At 37.0% G+C, this 18847-nt stretch overlaps 1 protein-coding gene across 2 annotated transcripts in view; it reads left to right on the top strand.

The window, feature by feature from the left end:
- The first annotated feature begins 8028 nt into the window (after positions 1–8028).
- SLCO4C1 (solute carrier organic anion transporter family member 4C1) overlaps positions 8029–18847 on the top strand; it is a 75393-nt gene continuing 64574 nt past the window's right edge. The window contains exons 1-2 of one of the 2 annotated variants that reach the window (XM_015080452.3): positions 8029–8561; positions 11743–12006. In XM_015080452.3, coding sequence (XP_014935938.1) covers positions 8216–8561; positions 11743–12006 — 610 coding nt within the window. In that variant the 5' untranslated portion in view covers positions 8029–8215. Of the gene's footprint in view, positions 8562–8594; positions 9312–11742; positions 12007–18847 lie in introns of those variants that run through there. The other variant, XM_027037236.2, reaches the window with a different exon arrangement.

The following is an 18847-nucleotide window of genomic DNA, read 5'->3' as shown; positions in this document are numbered from 1 at the left end:
CCACGTAGTACTCCATTGTGTATATACACCACAATTTCTTTATCCATTCATCAGCTGATGGACATTTAGGCTCTTTCCATAATTTGGCTATTGTTGAGAGTGCTGCTATAAACATTGGGGTACAAGTGCCCCTATGCATCAGTACTCCTGTATCCCTTGGATAAATTCCTAGCAGTGCTATTGCTGGGTCATAGGGTAGGTCTATTTTTAATTTTCTGAGGAATCTCCACACTGTTTTCCAGAGTGGCTGTACCAGTTTGCATTCCCACCAACAGTGCAAGAGGGTTCCTGTTTCTCCACATCCTCTCCAGCATCTATAGTCTCCTGATTGGTTCATTTTGGCGACTCTGGCGTGAGGTGATATCTGAGTGTGGTTTTGATTTGTATTTCCCTGATAAGGAGCAACGTTGAGCATCTTTTCATGTGCCTGTTGGCCATCCGGATGATTAATGTTTATTTTTGAAAGAGAGAGAGATAGAGTGTGAGCAGGGGAGAGGCAGAGAGAGAGGAAGACACAAAATCTGAAGCAGGCTCCAGGCTCTGAGCTGTCAGCACAGAGCCTGACATGGGGCTCAAACCCACGAACTATGAGATCATGACCTGAGCCGAACTTGGATGCTTAACCGACTAAGCCACCCAGGCACCCCTGAAGGATTTCTTTTAACATTTGAGTAGGTGTTCTGGGTATTAAATTATTTCAGTTTTCTTTTCCTTTTTTTAATTTTTAATGTCTAAAATCTTCTTTATTTTACCTTCTTTTCTAAATATTGGCACTGTCTCTCTAATACCTTCATATGATTCTTTCCCTGGACTAGGATGGTTTCTTCATATGAATGTGCTATCTGTACTCTGCTGAGTACTTGGGGGAACCCTCTGCACATTAAATCTGTGCAGCTTTCTCCTCTCCAGTATTCTTCCCTATACATTCTAGCCACTTGGTGTCCTTGGACCTTTATTTTGTCTCCAACTCAGAGTTAGCTGGATTTTCTGTGGATTTCACATCCTGCCCCACCCTTCCCACACTTAAAAACTCTCAAGGCAGTAAACTGCTCACTTGGTTTGCTTCCCATCTCTTAGAGACCACTTTTTTAATTACCTGAAATCTGGTGTCTTGAAAACCTTTTTTTTCTTTCATATGTTTTTTTCTTTTTTTTTTTTTCTTTTGAGTGTTTCAAGTAGAAGTTAAATCTGACCTCTATTATTTCATCTCGTCTGAAAGTGGGAGTCTCTTCAACTGGCTGTACTTTTAATGCCCATTTTTAAAAAGTTTGCCTCTGTTTCACCACAGCCTCAGAAGTTTTACTTCTTATAGCTTTTTGGTATTCTTTTATTTTCCTAGCCCATCAAATTTTCATCTCCTCTGATAAGTTGAAGTGTGGAGATCTTTTTTTTTTTTTTCTTTAATGTTTATTTTTGAGAGAGAGACAGAGACAGAATGCAAGTGGGGGAGGGGCACAGAGAGAGGGAGACAGAATCTGAAGCAGGTTCCAGGCTTTGAGCTGTCAACACAGAGCTCGATGAGGGGCTCAAACTCAGTGAGATCATGACCTGAGCTGAAGTAGGAGGCTCAACCAACTGAGCCACCCAGGCACCCCATGAAGTGTGGAGATCTTTCTATCTTCTCTTCAAACAAAGAAGATACTTTGATTCTGTGAATTTTCTCTTATGCACACTTAAGTAATCCTCGGTTTCCAAAGCTCCTTTGTAGGGTATAAAATCTTCATTCTTGTCTTTTAGGAACATGCTCTGAGATTTTCACAAGTTGTAAAGTAGAAATGTAAGATTTTATAAAGGTTTTTATTTATTTTATTTATGTCCAATGATTTGAACTCTGTTCATGAACTCTCTTATTTGTATTTACAATTAAATTATTTTACTAATTAATTACAGCCTGCTAGCTCCCTCAACCTCACACTAGACTTCTACCAACTCTTAATACATTGTAAAAAGATTACTATTAAAGAATATGTAATAATTCCTCATATTGTGCTGGCTATCAATCTACCTTGTACTGGCCTATTTCCTGCTTCTGATTGTGTTGAACTGTTGGGTGTATTTGACATTAATCTTCCTAGAAGCAGGCTTCTGTAACAAATGACATCTTGATGTCCCTTATAGTTCTATAAACCTAAATTTTAATAACCTTCATCATCTACTTTCCTTTGTTAAGAAACAGTAGCGGTTAAATTGTGGAAATGACACGACCATCAAGAGTGGCAGCATGGCTGTTTTTCCACTCAGTAAAGCTGGCATTTTGCCATGATGATGACATTGTGATTATATATATTCTATAAAATCATAACATTGAAGACTGTTTCTTGGCATCAAAATCAGGTCTTGAGTAGAAAATAAATATGTTTTGGAATATTATCCTAATCATTCATTTACTGTAGGATAATTTCTTATGGCTTAAAGCATTTCTTGATATATACAAATCCAACTATATTATCTCTGTGATATTTGTATCATAAATATGGTAGTAGGAGTTAACAGTATTTTGAGTAAATTATAATAACAATTGTTTATTAGTGAAAAGCTTAACTTGACATTGTAAATTTTACACTAGTAGTACGTTTTCACTGCCTACTGGGTTAGCTTTCTCATGGGATTACAGTATTAACTGTTCACATTTTTTAAAAAATTATAATCATCTATGTTCATGGATATATGTCTTTCTTAATTATTTATTAGCATTACTAAAGAAAATATAACTGCAATTTCTTCTAAACATAAATATATTTTTCTGTGCAACTGTAATAAAATAGTATTAAAAATAATCTAGTTCAGCATTAAATTTTTCTTAGATATAATTTGTTATTTTTAATTATACATCTTGTAGAGCATTTAAAAAAGAAAATATGAGTGAATACTAAGAAAATCACTTAGATTGTGCTATTGCTTTTATTTAATAAATATAAGATCCAGTGTTATTAATCAGTCTTTAATACTTGGATTTTTAATTACTTCAACAATATCTGCACTTTACCATCTTTGTATTCAGGCTTTCTCAAGACCCTGGAATTTTAATATTCTGTGAGCCACATAGTGTCATACTATTAAAGGATTTACATCTAGTCTGCAAGTGGAAGGGAACTAATAAATTATTAAAAGCACACATAAAGAAAAAAATGATAAAATACTTAAAATAGGTATTTAAGTATATTTCCATCCTATAGGTATATCTCCATGGAAGGCCAAAATATAATGATTAGATTTCTTTTAAGTATGGAATCAGAGCAAGGGGAGTTAGTGAGATGATCGTGATAGCTTCTGTCATTAAGCCACTTCATCTTGGTTCATCTAATTCCTGAAGGAAAAACCTACTGCACATTCCAGAGGATGATCCATAGGCAGGGACACCTGCTCCTGTGTCCATTGTTGGAGTTTTACTATAAAATTTGGATACTGTTCTTTATCCTACTCTCTACCCTTTAAAAATACAGCAAATGAGATCCATTAAAAGAATAGCAATTTATTCATTACCTTCTGAAATTTAACATGGTGTATTTTGACTATGCTCACTAGATTTACCCTAGATTGACAAAAGAATTGAAAAGTGGTAACTTTCCACAGAATTACAAGAGACAAAATTTATCAAATTTTTTTTTTTGCTTTGCTTTGTTTTGTTGTCTTTGTTGCAAACCTGAACCCCCTTCCTTCCATCATTGCAGCACAAAGGATGTAAGGGAACAGGAAAGTGGTGTTGATAACACTTTCAGTAAGAGCAAGATGTATTTAAGATGAAGCAATAGCACTTTCGCTAATCTTTAAAAAAGATTACTTTAAAAAAGATCTACTCTCCAGCACTGCAAGAGTGGAGATCTCTCCTTACACAGTATGGATTTAAGTGCACAATGAGTATGCTATTTTGATTTTGATGGTGTAATTTGAATTTGTTAATTCAAAGCTGCAAGAGTTAAGCCATGACCATTTAATCATCTCATCAAAGCAAAATTTGCTGGTTGTTTAAATTATTTCATATTTCATAGATGAAATGGTGATCATATGTACATTTACACCTTTAGACATCATTTTAAGTCCATTTCTGTGAAAACTTTTTACATTAGAAGGGCTAGGGGGATTCCATATCAAGCCTGACTTGGATATCTGCAAAATCTGAATATCTGCAGTTCAGAACAGAATTAGTCTTCTAAACCTTATCAACATCAGATTACATGACTGTTGATCTCTTAGCTGACAGTGATAGGCTGTTGAAATTCAAAGAGAGAAAATGCAAAGACCAGGGAGGATATCAGGCTGAGAACTTTGAGTTCAAGTCCTAAATAAGTGGCAGGCCATTTATTAGCTATATGACTTTAGGAGAATTACTAATTTCCTGGAATATAGATACTTTAATATGTAAAATGTAGATAATAATAGCTACTGCTCTAGTAAACATTAATAATGGAATAATATTTACCAGATATTTAAAAAATGATAGTTCTGGGAGGCCTGGGTGGCTCAATCGGTTGAATATCTGACTCTTGGTTTTAGCTCAGGTCATCATCCTAGGATCTTTGGATTGAGCCCTGAGTCAGACTCCTCACTGAACTTGGAGCCAGTGTAAGATTCTCTCTCTCTCTCTCTCTCTCTCTCTCTCTCCCTTTGCTGCTCTCCCTAGCTCGCATGTGCATGCTGGTGTGCTCACTCTCTCTCTCTCTCAAATAAAATAACAACAAAAAAATAGTTCCTACTTCTACTTATTCCCTATGTTCTCAGCCAGTCTAGACTGTCAGGGAACAAGCAACAGGATGTATGTCTGTTTCCAGTAAGACACATGTACTTTCAATCTCAATCCCTCATCTCAGTAAATAAAGCATATATAATGGAAACAAAAATTTTTACAAATTAGTACCTATCACGTGTCTAGTTCATTTCATTAAGAAATAGTGTTTGGGGGGGGCGCTTGGGTGGCTCAGTCGGTTAAGCGTCTGACTTTGGCTCAGGTCGTGATCTCATGGTCCATGAGTTCGAGCCCCGTGTCAGGCTCTGTGCTGACAGCTCAGAGCCTGGAGCCTGCTTCAGATTCTGTGTCTCCCTCTCTCTCTCTGACCCTCCCCCATTCATGCTCTGTCTCTCTCTGTCTCAAAAATAAATAAACATTAAAAAAAATTAGAAAAAAAAAAGAAATAGTGTTTGGGGCGCCTGGGTGGCTCAGTCCGTTAAGCAGCAGACTTGGGCTCAGGTCATGATCTCATGGTTTGTGAGTTGGAGCCCTTCGTCTGGCTCTGCGCTGACAGTTTGGAGCCCGGGGTTGCCTCAGATTCTGTGTCTTCCTCTCTCTCTGCCCCTCCCGGTCTTGTGCTCTGTCTCTGTTTCTCAAAAAATGAATAAGCATTAAAAAAAAAGAAGAACTAGTAGTATTTGAAAAACATTCCTCTAGACCATTTTAAATGAGCTTAGCGGGGCACCTGGGTGACTCATGTCCCGCTCTTGATTTTTGCTCAGGTCATGATCCCAGGGTTGTGGGTGTCAAGCTGCCACATCATGTTCCACGCTGAATGTGGAGCCTGCTTAAGATTCTCTCCTCTCATAAGTGAAGGGAAGGCAACAATAAGATAAAAACAGAGACAGAGGCAAACCAGAAGGGACTCCTAAACACAGAGAACAAACTTAGGGTTGCTGAAGGGGTATTGTGTGGGGGGATGGGCATTAAAGAGGGTATTTGTTGGGATAAGCACTGGGTGTCACATGTAAATGATGAATCACTAAATTCTACTCCTGAAACCATGATCACACTATATGTTAACTAACTTGAATTTAAATAAAATTAAAATAAATAAATAAAATTCTCTGTTTCTCTGTCTCTCTCTCAAAAACAAAACAAAAAAAAGTTAAATAAGCTTAGTGACTATAGTTAGAAGAAATAAACACGTCTTTTTTTTTTTTTTTTTTTTTTTTGAGAGAGAGAGAGAGCCTATAAGCAAAGGAGGGACAGAATCTTTTATTTTTAAAAAAATTTTTTTTAACTTTTTTTTGAGAGAAAGAGACAGAGCGTGAGTGCGGGAGGGGCAGAGAGAGGGAGACACCAAACTGGAAACAGGCTCCAGGCTCTGAGCTGTGAGTACAGAGCCAGACTCGGGGCTGGAACTCAGGAGTGGTGAGATTATGACCTGAGGTGAGGTCAGACGCTTAACCGACTGAGCCACCCAGGCACCCTGAGAGAAAGAGAATCTTAAGCAGGCTCCAAGCCCAGTGTGGACCCTTTTGCCAGGCTCATTAACCTGAGCTGAAATCAAGAGTTTGATACTTAACCGAGTCACCCAGGCGCCCCTAAACACATCTTGTTTTAGGATGAGAGGTAACCTTTCCATCACTGCATTCTCTTCTCTGGAACTAAGGCTATGCTTGGATAAGACCTATCATTGCTATTCAGGAGGTATTAGTACTGAATCTAGAAGTATTTTCTTGGCCAGGCAATTAGCTTATTGTTAAATTAAGAAAGCAAAACTTGAAAATCAATCTAAAAGTTGACAGAGCTTGATTAATTTTAGTGAAGTAATCTTTTTAAAAAGATTTTCATAATTAAGGAATTTTTAAAAAGTTAATTAATTAATTTTTAAAGTAGGCTCAGTGCCCAACGTGCGGCCTGAATTTACCACCCTGAAATTAAGAGTAGCATACTCTACCGACTAAGCCAGCCAGGCACCTCCTGAAGTAATCTTTGAATGAAAGGGCCCTTAGTGTGTTGCAAACAATATAATATAGCAAGTATAGTATCTAGTAACATCTGAGAACTCTGGTAACTTTGCTAAAGGTAGTCTAGACACATTGTTTTGAAGTTTTTTTTTTTTTTTTATCATCAATAGATTTGAGGAAGTGGGTTTCTTAATACTCTGTATTCTTATGAAACTTAACAGTTCTGTGTATGTAGCCCTGATATAAAGCAAAAAACAAATATGTGTGTGTGATTTATATTATGTTCCTTATTGCAATAAACATTTAATTTAGGGAAAGATAAACATGTTGAGATCTTGATATAGTTTTGAAAATGTCTTTGTTTAAAATATTTTTAGGATGCATTAGTGTATCTTCAGAAGGGGAGAGAGAATGGATCCTTTGAAAACCCAATCATGACATGATCATGTCACTCCTTGGTTCCAACCTTTCCTATTTTACTCACAGTGAAAGCCAAAGTCCTTATTATGGCCTCCAAATTTGGCCCCATTCACTTCTCCCCCACCTCATCTGCACCCCTTTACCTGCCCCCAACTCCTACTGTTCTTCAACCATGTCACTCACCCCAGCCACTCTATTCTACCAACATAAGGGACTCCCTCCCTTATCTCCTTCACGTCTTTGCTCAAACTCACTGAGGCCTTCCCTAACCACCGTTTCTTGATGAATAAATACAAGAATGAACTTTAACTACTATTGCATAATGGTGTTGGATTTTTCAAAGTGTGTGTGTTTTTAATTTATTCCCCAGGTAGAAATTATTACATGAATATCATCATTGTTGATCTTAGATATGAAATATACAGCAGAAAGAATATCATATATAGGCTTTTAAAGTTTCCTAATTTCTGTTATCTTCAGTTTTGGGGAAGTCAAACCAAAAAGGTGGTTATGTTGTGACGTTTATGGCGGTCAGGTCTTAATGGGGAGGTGGCTGGTGGGGATTTCTGTTTCTAGGGCAGATGAGAGGTAAAAGTGTCACCAAGATGCTCAAAATCCAAAGTCTTGTACTTATGGCTGCTTGATTCTTGGAAGTCGAACCTAGTAAAGGAAATAAAACGCAGGATATTTTCTGGAACGATCTCCTGACGCAACTGTTTACAGCTTTCCTGTCAGCACCCAGGGGGAGCTTTACGGCCACCAGACTCTCACAAGCTCTGGTTAGTTCCCTGTCCCCGGGCTCTAGGAAGCAGCCAGGCCGGCTGAAGGGCCTCGCCGGGTCACCTGGCGGCGTCCTGGCCGCACGCACACGCATCGCATTCCGGTTGGCCCGGGCTGCAACAGGTGAGGCGCGGCCTGGCGCGAATCACACAGCTGCCGGCCAGGCGCCCGCGCCCTTTACTCTAGGCGACTGCGAGCTCCTGGAGGTAGGTCCCTGCGGCGGCGGCGGCGCGGCGGCAGCGCCGAGAGAGCTCCTGCACGGAGGCGGGAAGTCTTCCGCACGGGGGCGCTGCCACCTGCGCAGGGGAGGTTCCAAAGGGGAACCGGGTTTTTGTGCCGCTCCGACGCGCTGGAGTTGGGAGAACCCATCCTGACCATGAAGGGCAGCAAAGGCATCGAGAACCCGGCTTTCGTCGCCTCCAGCCCGGACACCCCACACCGTTTGTTTGCATCGCCCTCTCACGTCGAAGTCTCTGACTTGGCCATCAAATCCCAGGGACCGAATTCGAAGCCACAGGAGCCCCCGGAGCCCCAGACGTCACCGGAGGCACCCCAGCCTTCAGCGGCTCCCTCTGCTTCCCAGGAGCTGTCCAGGCCAGAGTCGCCGCCCGAGTTTGAGGAGGGACCCTGCGGGTGTGGGAACTTGCAACTGCAGTGCCTCCAGCCCTGCAACACACCCCAGGGCTTTCTGCTTTTCTATTGCCTCTTGGCCCTCACGCAAGGTAAAGTCCAGCGCCGGCTGGAGAGGGCATTGGCCCCGCGCGGGGCGCGGAGGGACCGGGCAGGCGCGCGCGCTCCGCTTAGTCGACGCGCAGTGCCTGCCCCGGCCCGGGGTCCTGAAGCGTCCCACAGGCGTCAGCAGGGCCGGGCCTTCGCATTTTAGCTTTTCCTTTGTAGCAACTTTTGAAACTGCCCTAAAGGCTCTTTATCTTTCGTGTTTAACCTCAGTTGAGTCCATTCGATTCGTTTAGGGAGGGTGGAAATGGCTGGAACCTTTGGGAACGGTTTGCCCTTCGGGGAATCCATTCTATACCACAAAAGCATCTATTTTCCTAAAGCCCTCGTTAAAAGGAGGTTTTTGTTTTGTTTTGCTTTGTTTTGTTTTACATTGTTTCTGCAAGGGAAGGATTAACTTTTAGATGAGGGTAGGGTAGTTCTCAAAGGAGAAGCTTGCTTGAATAGGTTAGACAGCAGCATTCATGTTTTGTTGAGGATATTGAGTTTGAGCCATACGTAGGCACAGGTGAATGCTAGCAAACGCTCGCTCGAGGCGGTGTTGAAGGGCGAGGCTTTCGAAATAAAAGAGTTGTGCAGTATCTGTTTTGTTTAAGGATCTCTTTCAGTTTCTCTTGGGAGTTACCTGATAAAGTCCCAGGTTTATACCCTTAGGAGTTTGCAGGGCAAGCCTGGTTTGGAGGAGTGAGTGGGAGAGTAGAGGAAGAATGGCTCCCAGGAAAGAAAGATTGCAGAAGGTAAAAGCAGCCGCAACATGGAATGCGGGGGCACAGGGGGTGTAAGAAAAGGGAAGTTACGCCAAGGTGACCCACACATTGAAGAGAGGTGGGCCTTAAGGTAGAGGAAGGAAATGCTGAAGGCTAGTTAGAATTTGGTGGTACTGTATGTAGGTATATTTGGGTCACCTGAGTCCTAGTTTCACAGTATTTGTAAAGAGGCCATCCAAGGGTGATTGGAAGAAATGCAATCCAAGAAATTTTTTGGGGGGGGGGTTGGAAATTGCTCTTTTTTAAAGATTAACCGAAGAGTAAATCTAAATATAATCTTCCTATTCTTGTTCCCTCTCCCCTGTCTGAAAGGAGCTCCTTGCCCCTTGCTTTGCACATGTTAGGTGTGACTTGATTGCAAGTCAACTGCAGCTCTTCTGTCAAAGGTTGTTTTGCGCTAAAAAGTTATTTTGGTTTCTGCTTTTCTCATTAGTTCACCTTCTTTCAGTGTCTTGATCTTAGTTGTCGAAAATCTCTGTTGATGCACTTCAGTGCCAAAGGAATGCAAAGTTCAAAGAAGTTGGACACAAGTAAAATTTCTTGCTTTATCTTAAAACATAGGCTGAAATTTCTATATTCCAGAATACATCATTTATTCCAGAATACATACATCTATTATAAAATATTGTTTAAAATCATTTTCAGATATTATTGGCACTCTTAGAAAAATGTGTCAGTTTTGGCTTAGAGCTACATCTACCCAGAGGTCCCCAATTTAAGAAGCATAATCCTAGATGAAGGTGATCCAAAACATTCTTTTTTCAGTTTAAATTTGAATTATTGCCATTGAGTTTGGATTATTACCATGTTTCTCAGACATGATCCTTGGGAGGACCATTTACATGGTATATTAAGAAGCGCTTGGGAAAAAAAAACCCCAAACCATAAAAGTCCAAACTTGTCTGGTTAGTTGACTTAACCTAGAATTTCTCAATCATAAACAGGACTTCTCATAGCACTTAATCACCTAATGTGCTTCCTATCTTCATGTATATACAATAGAGAGATACAGTATGCAATATTTCTGGGAATTTCTTTTTTTAAAGCAGTGTTCTTAGAACTTGTGTAGCATAGAATTCAGAGTGGGATTCATAGGCTTAAAGTGCTATGCCTCTACAAGAGTTTACAAATGTACTTTTTCAGAGAAGTTTTACCATAAAGGCAATGAGTTTTAATGAGTGACTTTTAATCAGTATGGTAAGTGTGCTGGGAAGTTGATTTTTTTGGAAGGGGGGGTGTTGGGGAGGAGTTGATTTTTGGTTAGGGAAATTTTCATATTCTCAGATTCCTTATAAGCATGTCATTCCTAGGTTCATTAGACACTTTACCTTGAAATTTTAAGAATTGTAAATTGGTTTTTGACTTACTAAGCTGGCATAAAAGTAAAATGAATTTAATGGTAGGACTTTTAAAGCTTGTTATATCAACTGTATTGCAGCACATTTCCAGTTACAGTCTTAAGCAAAATTTAAAGAAACTGTAGAAAGCATGCCTTGTGTATACTCTGTTAATTAACAAATGAAAACAGTTCATGGTATCCTCTTAAGTAAAAGGGGTTATCTAGTTTCAAACTTTGTAATTTGATCAGATGTTTTTTATTTTCAATTTATATTAATGTTTAAATTGTAAATTTAATCTGTATCTGGACAAGACTTTTTTGTTAAGTCAGTCAAAATTGGATTTCCAGTTTTCCTTGTTTACCTTATATTTTTCCATCAGACTTGTAATAAGCAGAGTGAGTGTGCTTTTTTTGTTTGCTTACTTTGCATATGACTTAGAATGCCATTGTTGAAAACACTCTTGCTGTGTGTTTAGTTTTGCTCTAGGGCCTTTTAAATGGTAACGTTAAGGTCTATAAAAGTGTTAGAAGAAAGGAGGTTTGAGAGCTCAATTTCACCTTTCTTAAGACTAAGGCAAAGAACTCTAGTTATATATAAATATGTCTAATAATTGAACAACCTTGGAAGCAATTGAGCATTACTTTAATGACCTCTGGAGTCACCTGTAATTTTTTTTACTTTCCTGAATGAAGTCCATGAGAGTATGGTACTCTTGGAATCTCTGTAGCAAACTGGTTTCATGAGAATTTACCAGTCTGACTTTTTATTTGTCATATAAAGAAAAATGAAGTCAGCTACATTTTGTATGTAGTAAGGATCAATTTTATTTAATACCTGAAAATTCACGAGTATACTATTTAAAAGCAAACTCATTTGTAAGGAAGTACGTTTGAGTTGCTAACTTTGAGACTTTTGAAATTGATACATTAAAAAAAAATCAAAGTAAATGAACAGCCACACTTTAGTCACAATCAAACTTTAGTACATTTTGTTGAAAATCATAATCTGTACGGTAAAGTTAATAAAAATCATGCACATAAATCTTCTTTTCTTTCTTTTAGGTATTGTAGTAAATGGCCTCGTAAATATTAGCATTTCCACTATTGAGAAGCGCTATGAAATGAAGAGTTCCCTGACGGGCCTGATATCATCAAGCTATGATATCTCATTCTGTGTGTTGTCTTTATTTGTGTCATTCTTTGGTGAAAGAGGACACAAACCAAGGTGGCTTGCATTTGCATCCTTTATGATAGGACTGGGAGCACTTGTATTTTCACTGCCAAAATTTTTTAGTGGAAAATACCAATTGGGGTCCCTATTTGAAGGTAAGTTTCTGTTGTGTTCTTTCTTTCTTTCTCTCTTTCTCTCTCTCTTTCTTTCTTTCTTTCTTTCTTTCTTTCTTTCTTTCTTTCTTTCTTTCTTTCTTTCTTTCTTTCATGTTTTAACTTAAGAAGTACTATAAAACAAGGCCTTTACTTCTATCTTGCAACTTACTTGTACAGGTAAGTATGATAAAGGATTAGTCTCCTCTACTGCTTACTGCTTTGTTTTGATGTGAATTGTGTGAAGTAGGAGATTGCAGAAATAGATTGCATCATTCATTCCTTCAGTAGTTATTAAAGTTGTTAATCATCTGATATGCATTCCCCATATTATACACAGTCCTCCTCAAAAAGCAGTGATCAGTTTTCCTGTGCACTTGTAATCTCATTGGGGTTCTAAGATCTATAGTTTTCCCGTTTTTGGTTTCCTTTCTGGGCTTATAGCTCTGCACCCTGGACATGTTGATTCCTGATTCTTGAGGTAAAGAGAGGTGAAATTTATAGGAGAACTGAAGCTTTTCCTAAGAACTGAAGCTAGCTGTATGTCTATGACTGTAGTTTAGAGACACAGAACTTCATGACTTATCTAATGTGTTGCTCCAGTTAGACGAAAGAGTACATTATTGAAAGGCTCAAAAGGAAATATTATTGTATTTCTACCTCTTTTTTCCTCCAAGGAATCAGTTTTCTTTTAAATGTTTATTTATATTTATTTTTGAGAGAGAAAGAGCACATGTGTGGGAGGGGTAGAGAGAGAGGGAGACAGAGAATCCAAAGCAGGCTCCAAGCTGTCAGTCCAGAGCCTGACAAGGCACTTGAACTTAACCGTGAGATCATGACCTGAGTTCAAGTTGGCTGGTTAACTGACTGAGCCACCTAGGTGCTCCCCAAAGATTTAGTTTTAGTGGAAAAACAATTATGATAGAGCCAGAGGGATGTGCTGATGAAGACCTTAACATTTTTTTGTCCTTCCAGGGACTTTTAATAGTAAATATTGAGAAGAAGAGGGCTATAAAATTAGCTTTCAGGAGTTAGTAAGTGAAGAAAAGCCTTAGTTAGAGTAAGAAGAAAGGAGAATTGGGGACTGCTGCGATACAGGCATTATTTTTAAAAAGTTAAAGTTGTTACATTTGTGAAATGTTAATATTGAAAATTAATATTAAAGTGTTGACATTTCCTAAGACCAAATTCCTAATTATAGAATGATAACAAATAGGAAAATATTTTTAACAATTAAGTACATATTATGTAGCATGGTTTTAGGAGTGTACTAATTAGGTTAGCAGACTTCATTTGGAAATAAAAATAGAATATGCAAGCATATAGGACCAAAGACCATGTTTTTAAAGCATGGTAGAGTTTGGAATAAATGAGATAAGGAGAATATGTTATCAGTGGAAAGATCACTTATGTAGATTCTAGTACATTATCTAAGAATGGAAAAGATTGTGTAAGGCCAATTTCACATAATTTCACTGGGGGTAGTTTTAGGAACAATGTATACACTAGGCTTTAATAAAAATAATTGAAATCTTAACAGTAAGGTAAAATCTTAATTGTAGTCACAAAAGAAACATGGTACTGACTTTATGATAGTAAAAATATTATTGTGTGTATAGAATTTACTTGCCAAACTTTGTACTGAATCAAATCCCTCATTCTTCCAGTTGATCAGATGCCCTACTTGTTCTTAAACTATATGAACTTTGATAAAATACCTGACTCTCTAAACTAAAACATAACACCTGTTCCAGTACAGAAGCCTGATCTGTCCTCAGCAGTCTTCTTAGCTTCATCCCTTGCCATACACACTTTGAATTGCAGTTAATCTGACCAAATTATATTTCTCAATGGGAAACGGCCACAAGTTAAGGTGTGTGTGTGGGTGGGCAGCAGAGATGAAGCCAAGAAGATTGCTATTGCCAGATCACAAACTTTTAGTTTGTTATAGTGTACTATGCAAATTTTCACCAAGTTATTTCTGATATGTCTTATTGATGTTTTTTATTATTTTAATTGAAGTAGATTAGATAGAGGAATTGGCTGTTGTGTGAAGTTTTTAGTGTAAACTAAGATTCATAATTTAAATAATAGCTTATCATTGGCAAATGAAAACAAAAACTCAGGCTGCTCTTATCTTCTGTCATTCATGCAATAAATATTTATTGATATGGACTGTACATAGTGCTGAGATAATAGTATTGAAACAGTTTCATGCCATCAGGGTTTTATGTAGTAGTGGGAAGAAATACAAAACTGATAAATAAACAAGATAATTGAAGATTAAGGTGAGTGTATGAAGGAACAAATAATATGAAGTAATAGTGTATAAAAGGGCAAAGGAAAGCTGTTATAATAATAGCTGGATAACAAGGAACCGGCCTTGAAAGATGCTTTCCAGACTGGAGAAGAACATGGTTAAGGCCCTTGGAGCAGGAAAGAGCTTGGTAGATTTTAGGAAATGTCACTTTGGCCAGCGTGATCAAAGCAATGGAAAATGTCGCATGTGATGAACTTGGAGAGGCAGTTAAACACCAACATGAAGCATTTCAATTTTCCTTTAAGTGCAGTGGGTAGTCATGAGAAAGTTTTTCATAGGGATGTGCATCATCTTACATTTTGAAATGATCATTTTGGCTTCTCTTGTTCTGAAGGATGGGGAGTAAATGGTAGAAAATCACCCAAGAGTTAGTTTTTTTTTACCAACTAATCCAGGTGAGAGAGAAAGGTGGTTGGACTGGGTTAGTAGTAGTAGAGATCTAGAGGAGTGACTGGTTTTCCATAGATTTTCAAGGAAAAAGAGAAGATTTTTTTGGTAGATTAATTATGAAAGAGGAATGAATAATGACTCATAATATTAGGCTTGAACAACTGGGGCTATTGACTAGAATGTAGAAGAACAGAATTAGGCGTGGAAATCAAGAAATCAGGTTTAGTCTTAAGTGTTTACTGCATATTATATATCCAGTGTTGCCGTATATATGTTTGAGCATACATGTGTATATAAGTGTGTGAGTTACTTCTTAGTCTCCATTCCTAGAAGTATAAATATTGAGTTTAAGGGGCTTCCTTATTCTAATTTCTGATAGATAATGCCACATTGACTTTTAGGAAGGGATATATCAGTTACTCCCCCACAATCAGTATACAAAAATGCCTAGTGAATTTTTGCATTGTTTTTCCCTTGAAGGTTTTCTTTAATAGGGATTTCTTTGTGGTATATTTGTGTGTATGTGTAGGAGTTTGCAATAAAACAGATACAAAACTCAGGACTGAAATCGCATGACATATCTAAAGGAACCCAGGCATTTAGAAACAAAAGGAATGTTAGAAATCATAAATTCCTTCTTTCACAGTATAGAACCTTAGGACATGAGGTGAAATGACTTCATGGTGATTTCGTAGATAGATCAATAACAACTAAAACTAATATTTTTCATGCATTGTTTAATGTTTTTCAATTTTTATTTCTCATAGTGGGTTTATTAACTATATTGGATAATTTAAATATTTTGTTGAGTTTATTTTTTAAGTGTTTACATATTACAGAATTATCCTTATGAATTTAAACCATTTCTTCCCCAGTTTCAAATAGCCAATTATAATGATCTTTACTTTCTTAAAAACATAATAACTTGTCTGTTCAAGTGAATTATACCAGTTTTGCAAATTTTGGATTCCATAACCAAAAATCGGAATTATTTGTCCAAGTCTAAGGAGAGTGTAGAAGAAAAGGAGATTTAAGTGGGAAAAGGATACAAAAGAGTTGAAAACTTTCTGTAAATAAATTAGAAACCAAGGAATGTACAATTTTCTTAGGTAATATAACATTGAGAGAATTAGCATATTCCTTTGTGTGCTTTTTTGTTGTTGCTGGTTTTTGAACTTGAGAGCAAGTCGGGGCTCCCTTTGAATGAGATCATCCCTATAAGAGGAGATTAAAGTAACATAATATAGTTTGTAAGTAGAAGAAGACAAAATGTGAAATATGATAAACATGTACAATTTCCACAGGTGTGAGGAAAACACAAAAGAAGGTGAGGGTTAGCAAACGGTAGAAGAGTGTGTTTGAAAACAGCTTGTAAAAAATAAATTTAAGTAGGTTTGGGAAAGTATTTTTTTAAGGGAAGCTTTTATGAAAACCTAAGCGATTATCTGACTTCAGAGATAATAACATTTATGAAAGGGAAGTTTTGGTTGTTATTGGATACAAAAAAAGGGAAGAATTAAAATTAAGACAAATGCTTCTCGGGCCTAATTTTTATATATGTTAACCTGAAAATAGAATAGTGTCATAAAATATTCTTAAGTACATAATATTTGACACTCACTTTTTATATATTTTAACTTGTTATGACGTATTTCAATATAACTTTCAAATATTTAAAAATGTAATAAATAAACATAACATTTTGTTTTCATATAGGCATTTTTTAATTCCTTATTGATGAGTGTTAATTCAGTGGTGTTAAGCAAAATAATCTCTTTGTCTCTTTGAGCCTTTGGGAAGGAGTCATTAGTAAATGCTTAGAAACTGTAGAGAAGTAATTACTAAATCCAGTAAAGCTCTTTTTCTTTACTGACCCATAGTTGGATAATTTTTCCTGATTTATATTATTTTCATGTTTCTCTTTTCCATTCCTTTCTCTCAGAAAAAGGTAGCTCTCAACACTTTCCATTTATTATAGCATTAAATTTCTAATGTTTTAGATTGGTATTTTAGGAAGAACATTGTACAAAAGAACATTAGTTATGCAAGGTGACTTTAAAATGTTGAACTAGGAAAATGACTAGCGTGTTAGTTATGCAAGGTGACTTTAAAATGTTGAACTAGGAAAATGACTAGCGTGGGACTCAGTGTGATTTAATTTTAGTTACTGTTTGTCTTATATCTTGTGTTCATAAGGATTTGTTTTAAACATGAAATACTTGACTAGATTGGAGAAGACATAGGGCCAAGAATCTTACAGTTTTACCATCACTAATTTAATACAGTATGCTTTAATTTTGCTTGGCCTCTGAGTGTTCTTCTTTCTTGATATTCCTTCTTCCTTATACAAATCAGTTTTATTTTTCTTATATTTCAATTTTGTTATAACAGAAATTAAAAAAGGAAAGATATCTTAGAAAATGTAATGATATAATAAAGCAGATGATTCAAAGATTTTAAAATTTAATACACACAATAGAAGAGCTAGAACTAACTTTTACGATTGTCAGTGCTCCAGATGAAACCACCACAATTTTTCACATACAAGGCACTTCGGGCTTCCCCAAACTTCCTAGATTATATGAGTTACCTTGGATTCTTGCTACTGTTATTTAATGCCTCTTGAAGATCCTGATTTAGCCAGTGTGGGTAGTTCTCAGGAATTTATATATTTTAAAATTACTCATGTTATTTTATCAGTCCATTTGGGGAAACATATGTCCATCTTGATGCTTAATTATTCTGTAAAGCTGTGTGGGCACAGAGGTTTCTTTTCGTTTCAGTATTATTGCTTTATAAATTCCTTTGAAATAGAAGTTTCACATCCATCATGAAATACTAGATCCTTTAAGGTATCCAGTTTGGTTGAAATTCAAATGACCAAGTTTCTGAAATAGAGGAAACCAACAGAGAAAATTAAGTAGGAAAGCATGTGTCAATGAGGTGTTAGCAACAAACTCAGTTCTGCCTGCTGACAGCTATAATTTGTAGATAGATAGATATTTTAAAATCCATGCCTTTGAGCAAAAGAATATAATGTCCCAGCATTTCCTAAAGTATGATCGGCAGAGCAGTTTCTGAAGATGTTAAGAATATATTAAAAATACTTTCCATGGTTCAATGAGTTGGGAAAATGAAACTTAAGGAGTATCTCTGTTGCATCATTAAAGAGTTAATGCATTTTGTGAATCTTTAGTTAGGGCATGTGATATATGCAGTTCTGAACTTATTGACCATTGTTATGTTTGCCCTGTTTACTCTGCTTCTGTTCATTTTATGTTTTCTCCTCCAGGTAAGTGTTTTGGTGAACAGGCTTTAGGAAAATCTGTTCTGTGCTGTCTTAAGTCATTTTGAAAGCCATGGTTGAATTTATAAAATTCATTATTGCCAGCACTAGAACAGCATGTGATATACATTGTAGGTGTTCAAGAAGGGTTTGTTGAGTTGTCACGTGCGTTAATGAATAAACGATCCTTTCAATGGAGGCATATTAGGAATCTAATGACATGCCCTTCCACAGAAGGCAGTAAGAATAATGTCAGATAGGCAGTTTGGGATTCTCTGCTCACATTTGCCATAAACTTGGCCTAAAAGTAATGGGTTATTTTCTCTTTCTTTGGCCACTGAAATGGGAAGAATTGTGTTATCAGAAGCAAAGCATAGATGATCTTTATGGGTAAGATTTGGGATCTGAAAAATTTGCAGTGTGAAAAAGGAAGCTAAAATGAGAAGCATATTCAGAAATAGTAACAAAATGCTTTGATATTCTACTTTTGATTTTGCCTTAATTAGTTGCTGAACTGCTGATGTCCCTATGTAGCTACCATGCTTCCAAGGTGATTCTAAAATGTAGGGATTGCTTTTTGATAGACTATTAGTAGTGATTACCCTTATTTGTTTTCATGTATAAAATAAAAGGAAATGCTCTGATAAGGTATTCAAGTTGACCATAGGCATAGTTGTAACTAACCAGTATAATGTATGGGAGGCAAAAGTTAAGCAATGCTTTTTGTAGCTTCCTCAGGTTGGTAAAAATGTGGTTTGTGGCAACAAAGAAATGAGGAAATTCTATTTTCTAAGTCACTGTTATTAAAAATGAACAAATTAGCCAATGTGTGTTTTAAAGTATCTTTT

The sequence above is a fragment of the Acinonyx jubatus genome, chromosome A1 (assembly GCF_027475565.1).
Source record: "Acinonyx jubatus isolate Ajub_Pintada_27869175 chromosome A1, VMU_Ajub_asm_v1.0, whole genome shotgun sequence".
NCBI lineage: Eukaryota > Metazoa > Chordata > Mammalia > Carnivora > Felidae > Acinonyx > Acinonyx jubatus.
The sequence above is the reverse complement of the archived record's forward strand: the minus strand, read 5'-3'. Positions and strand labels throughout refer to the sequence as shown.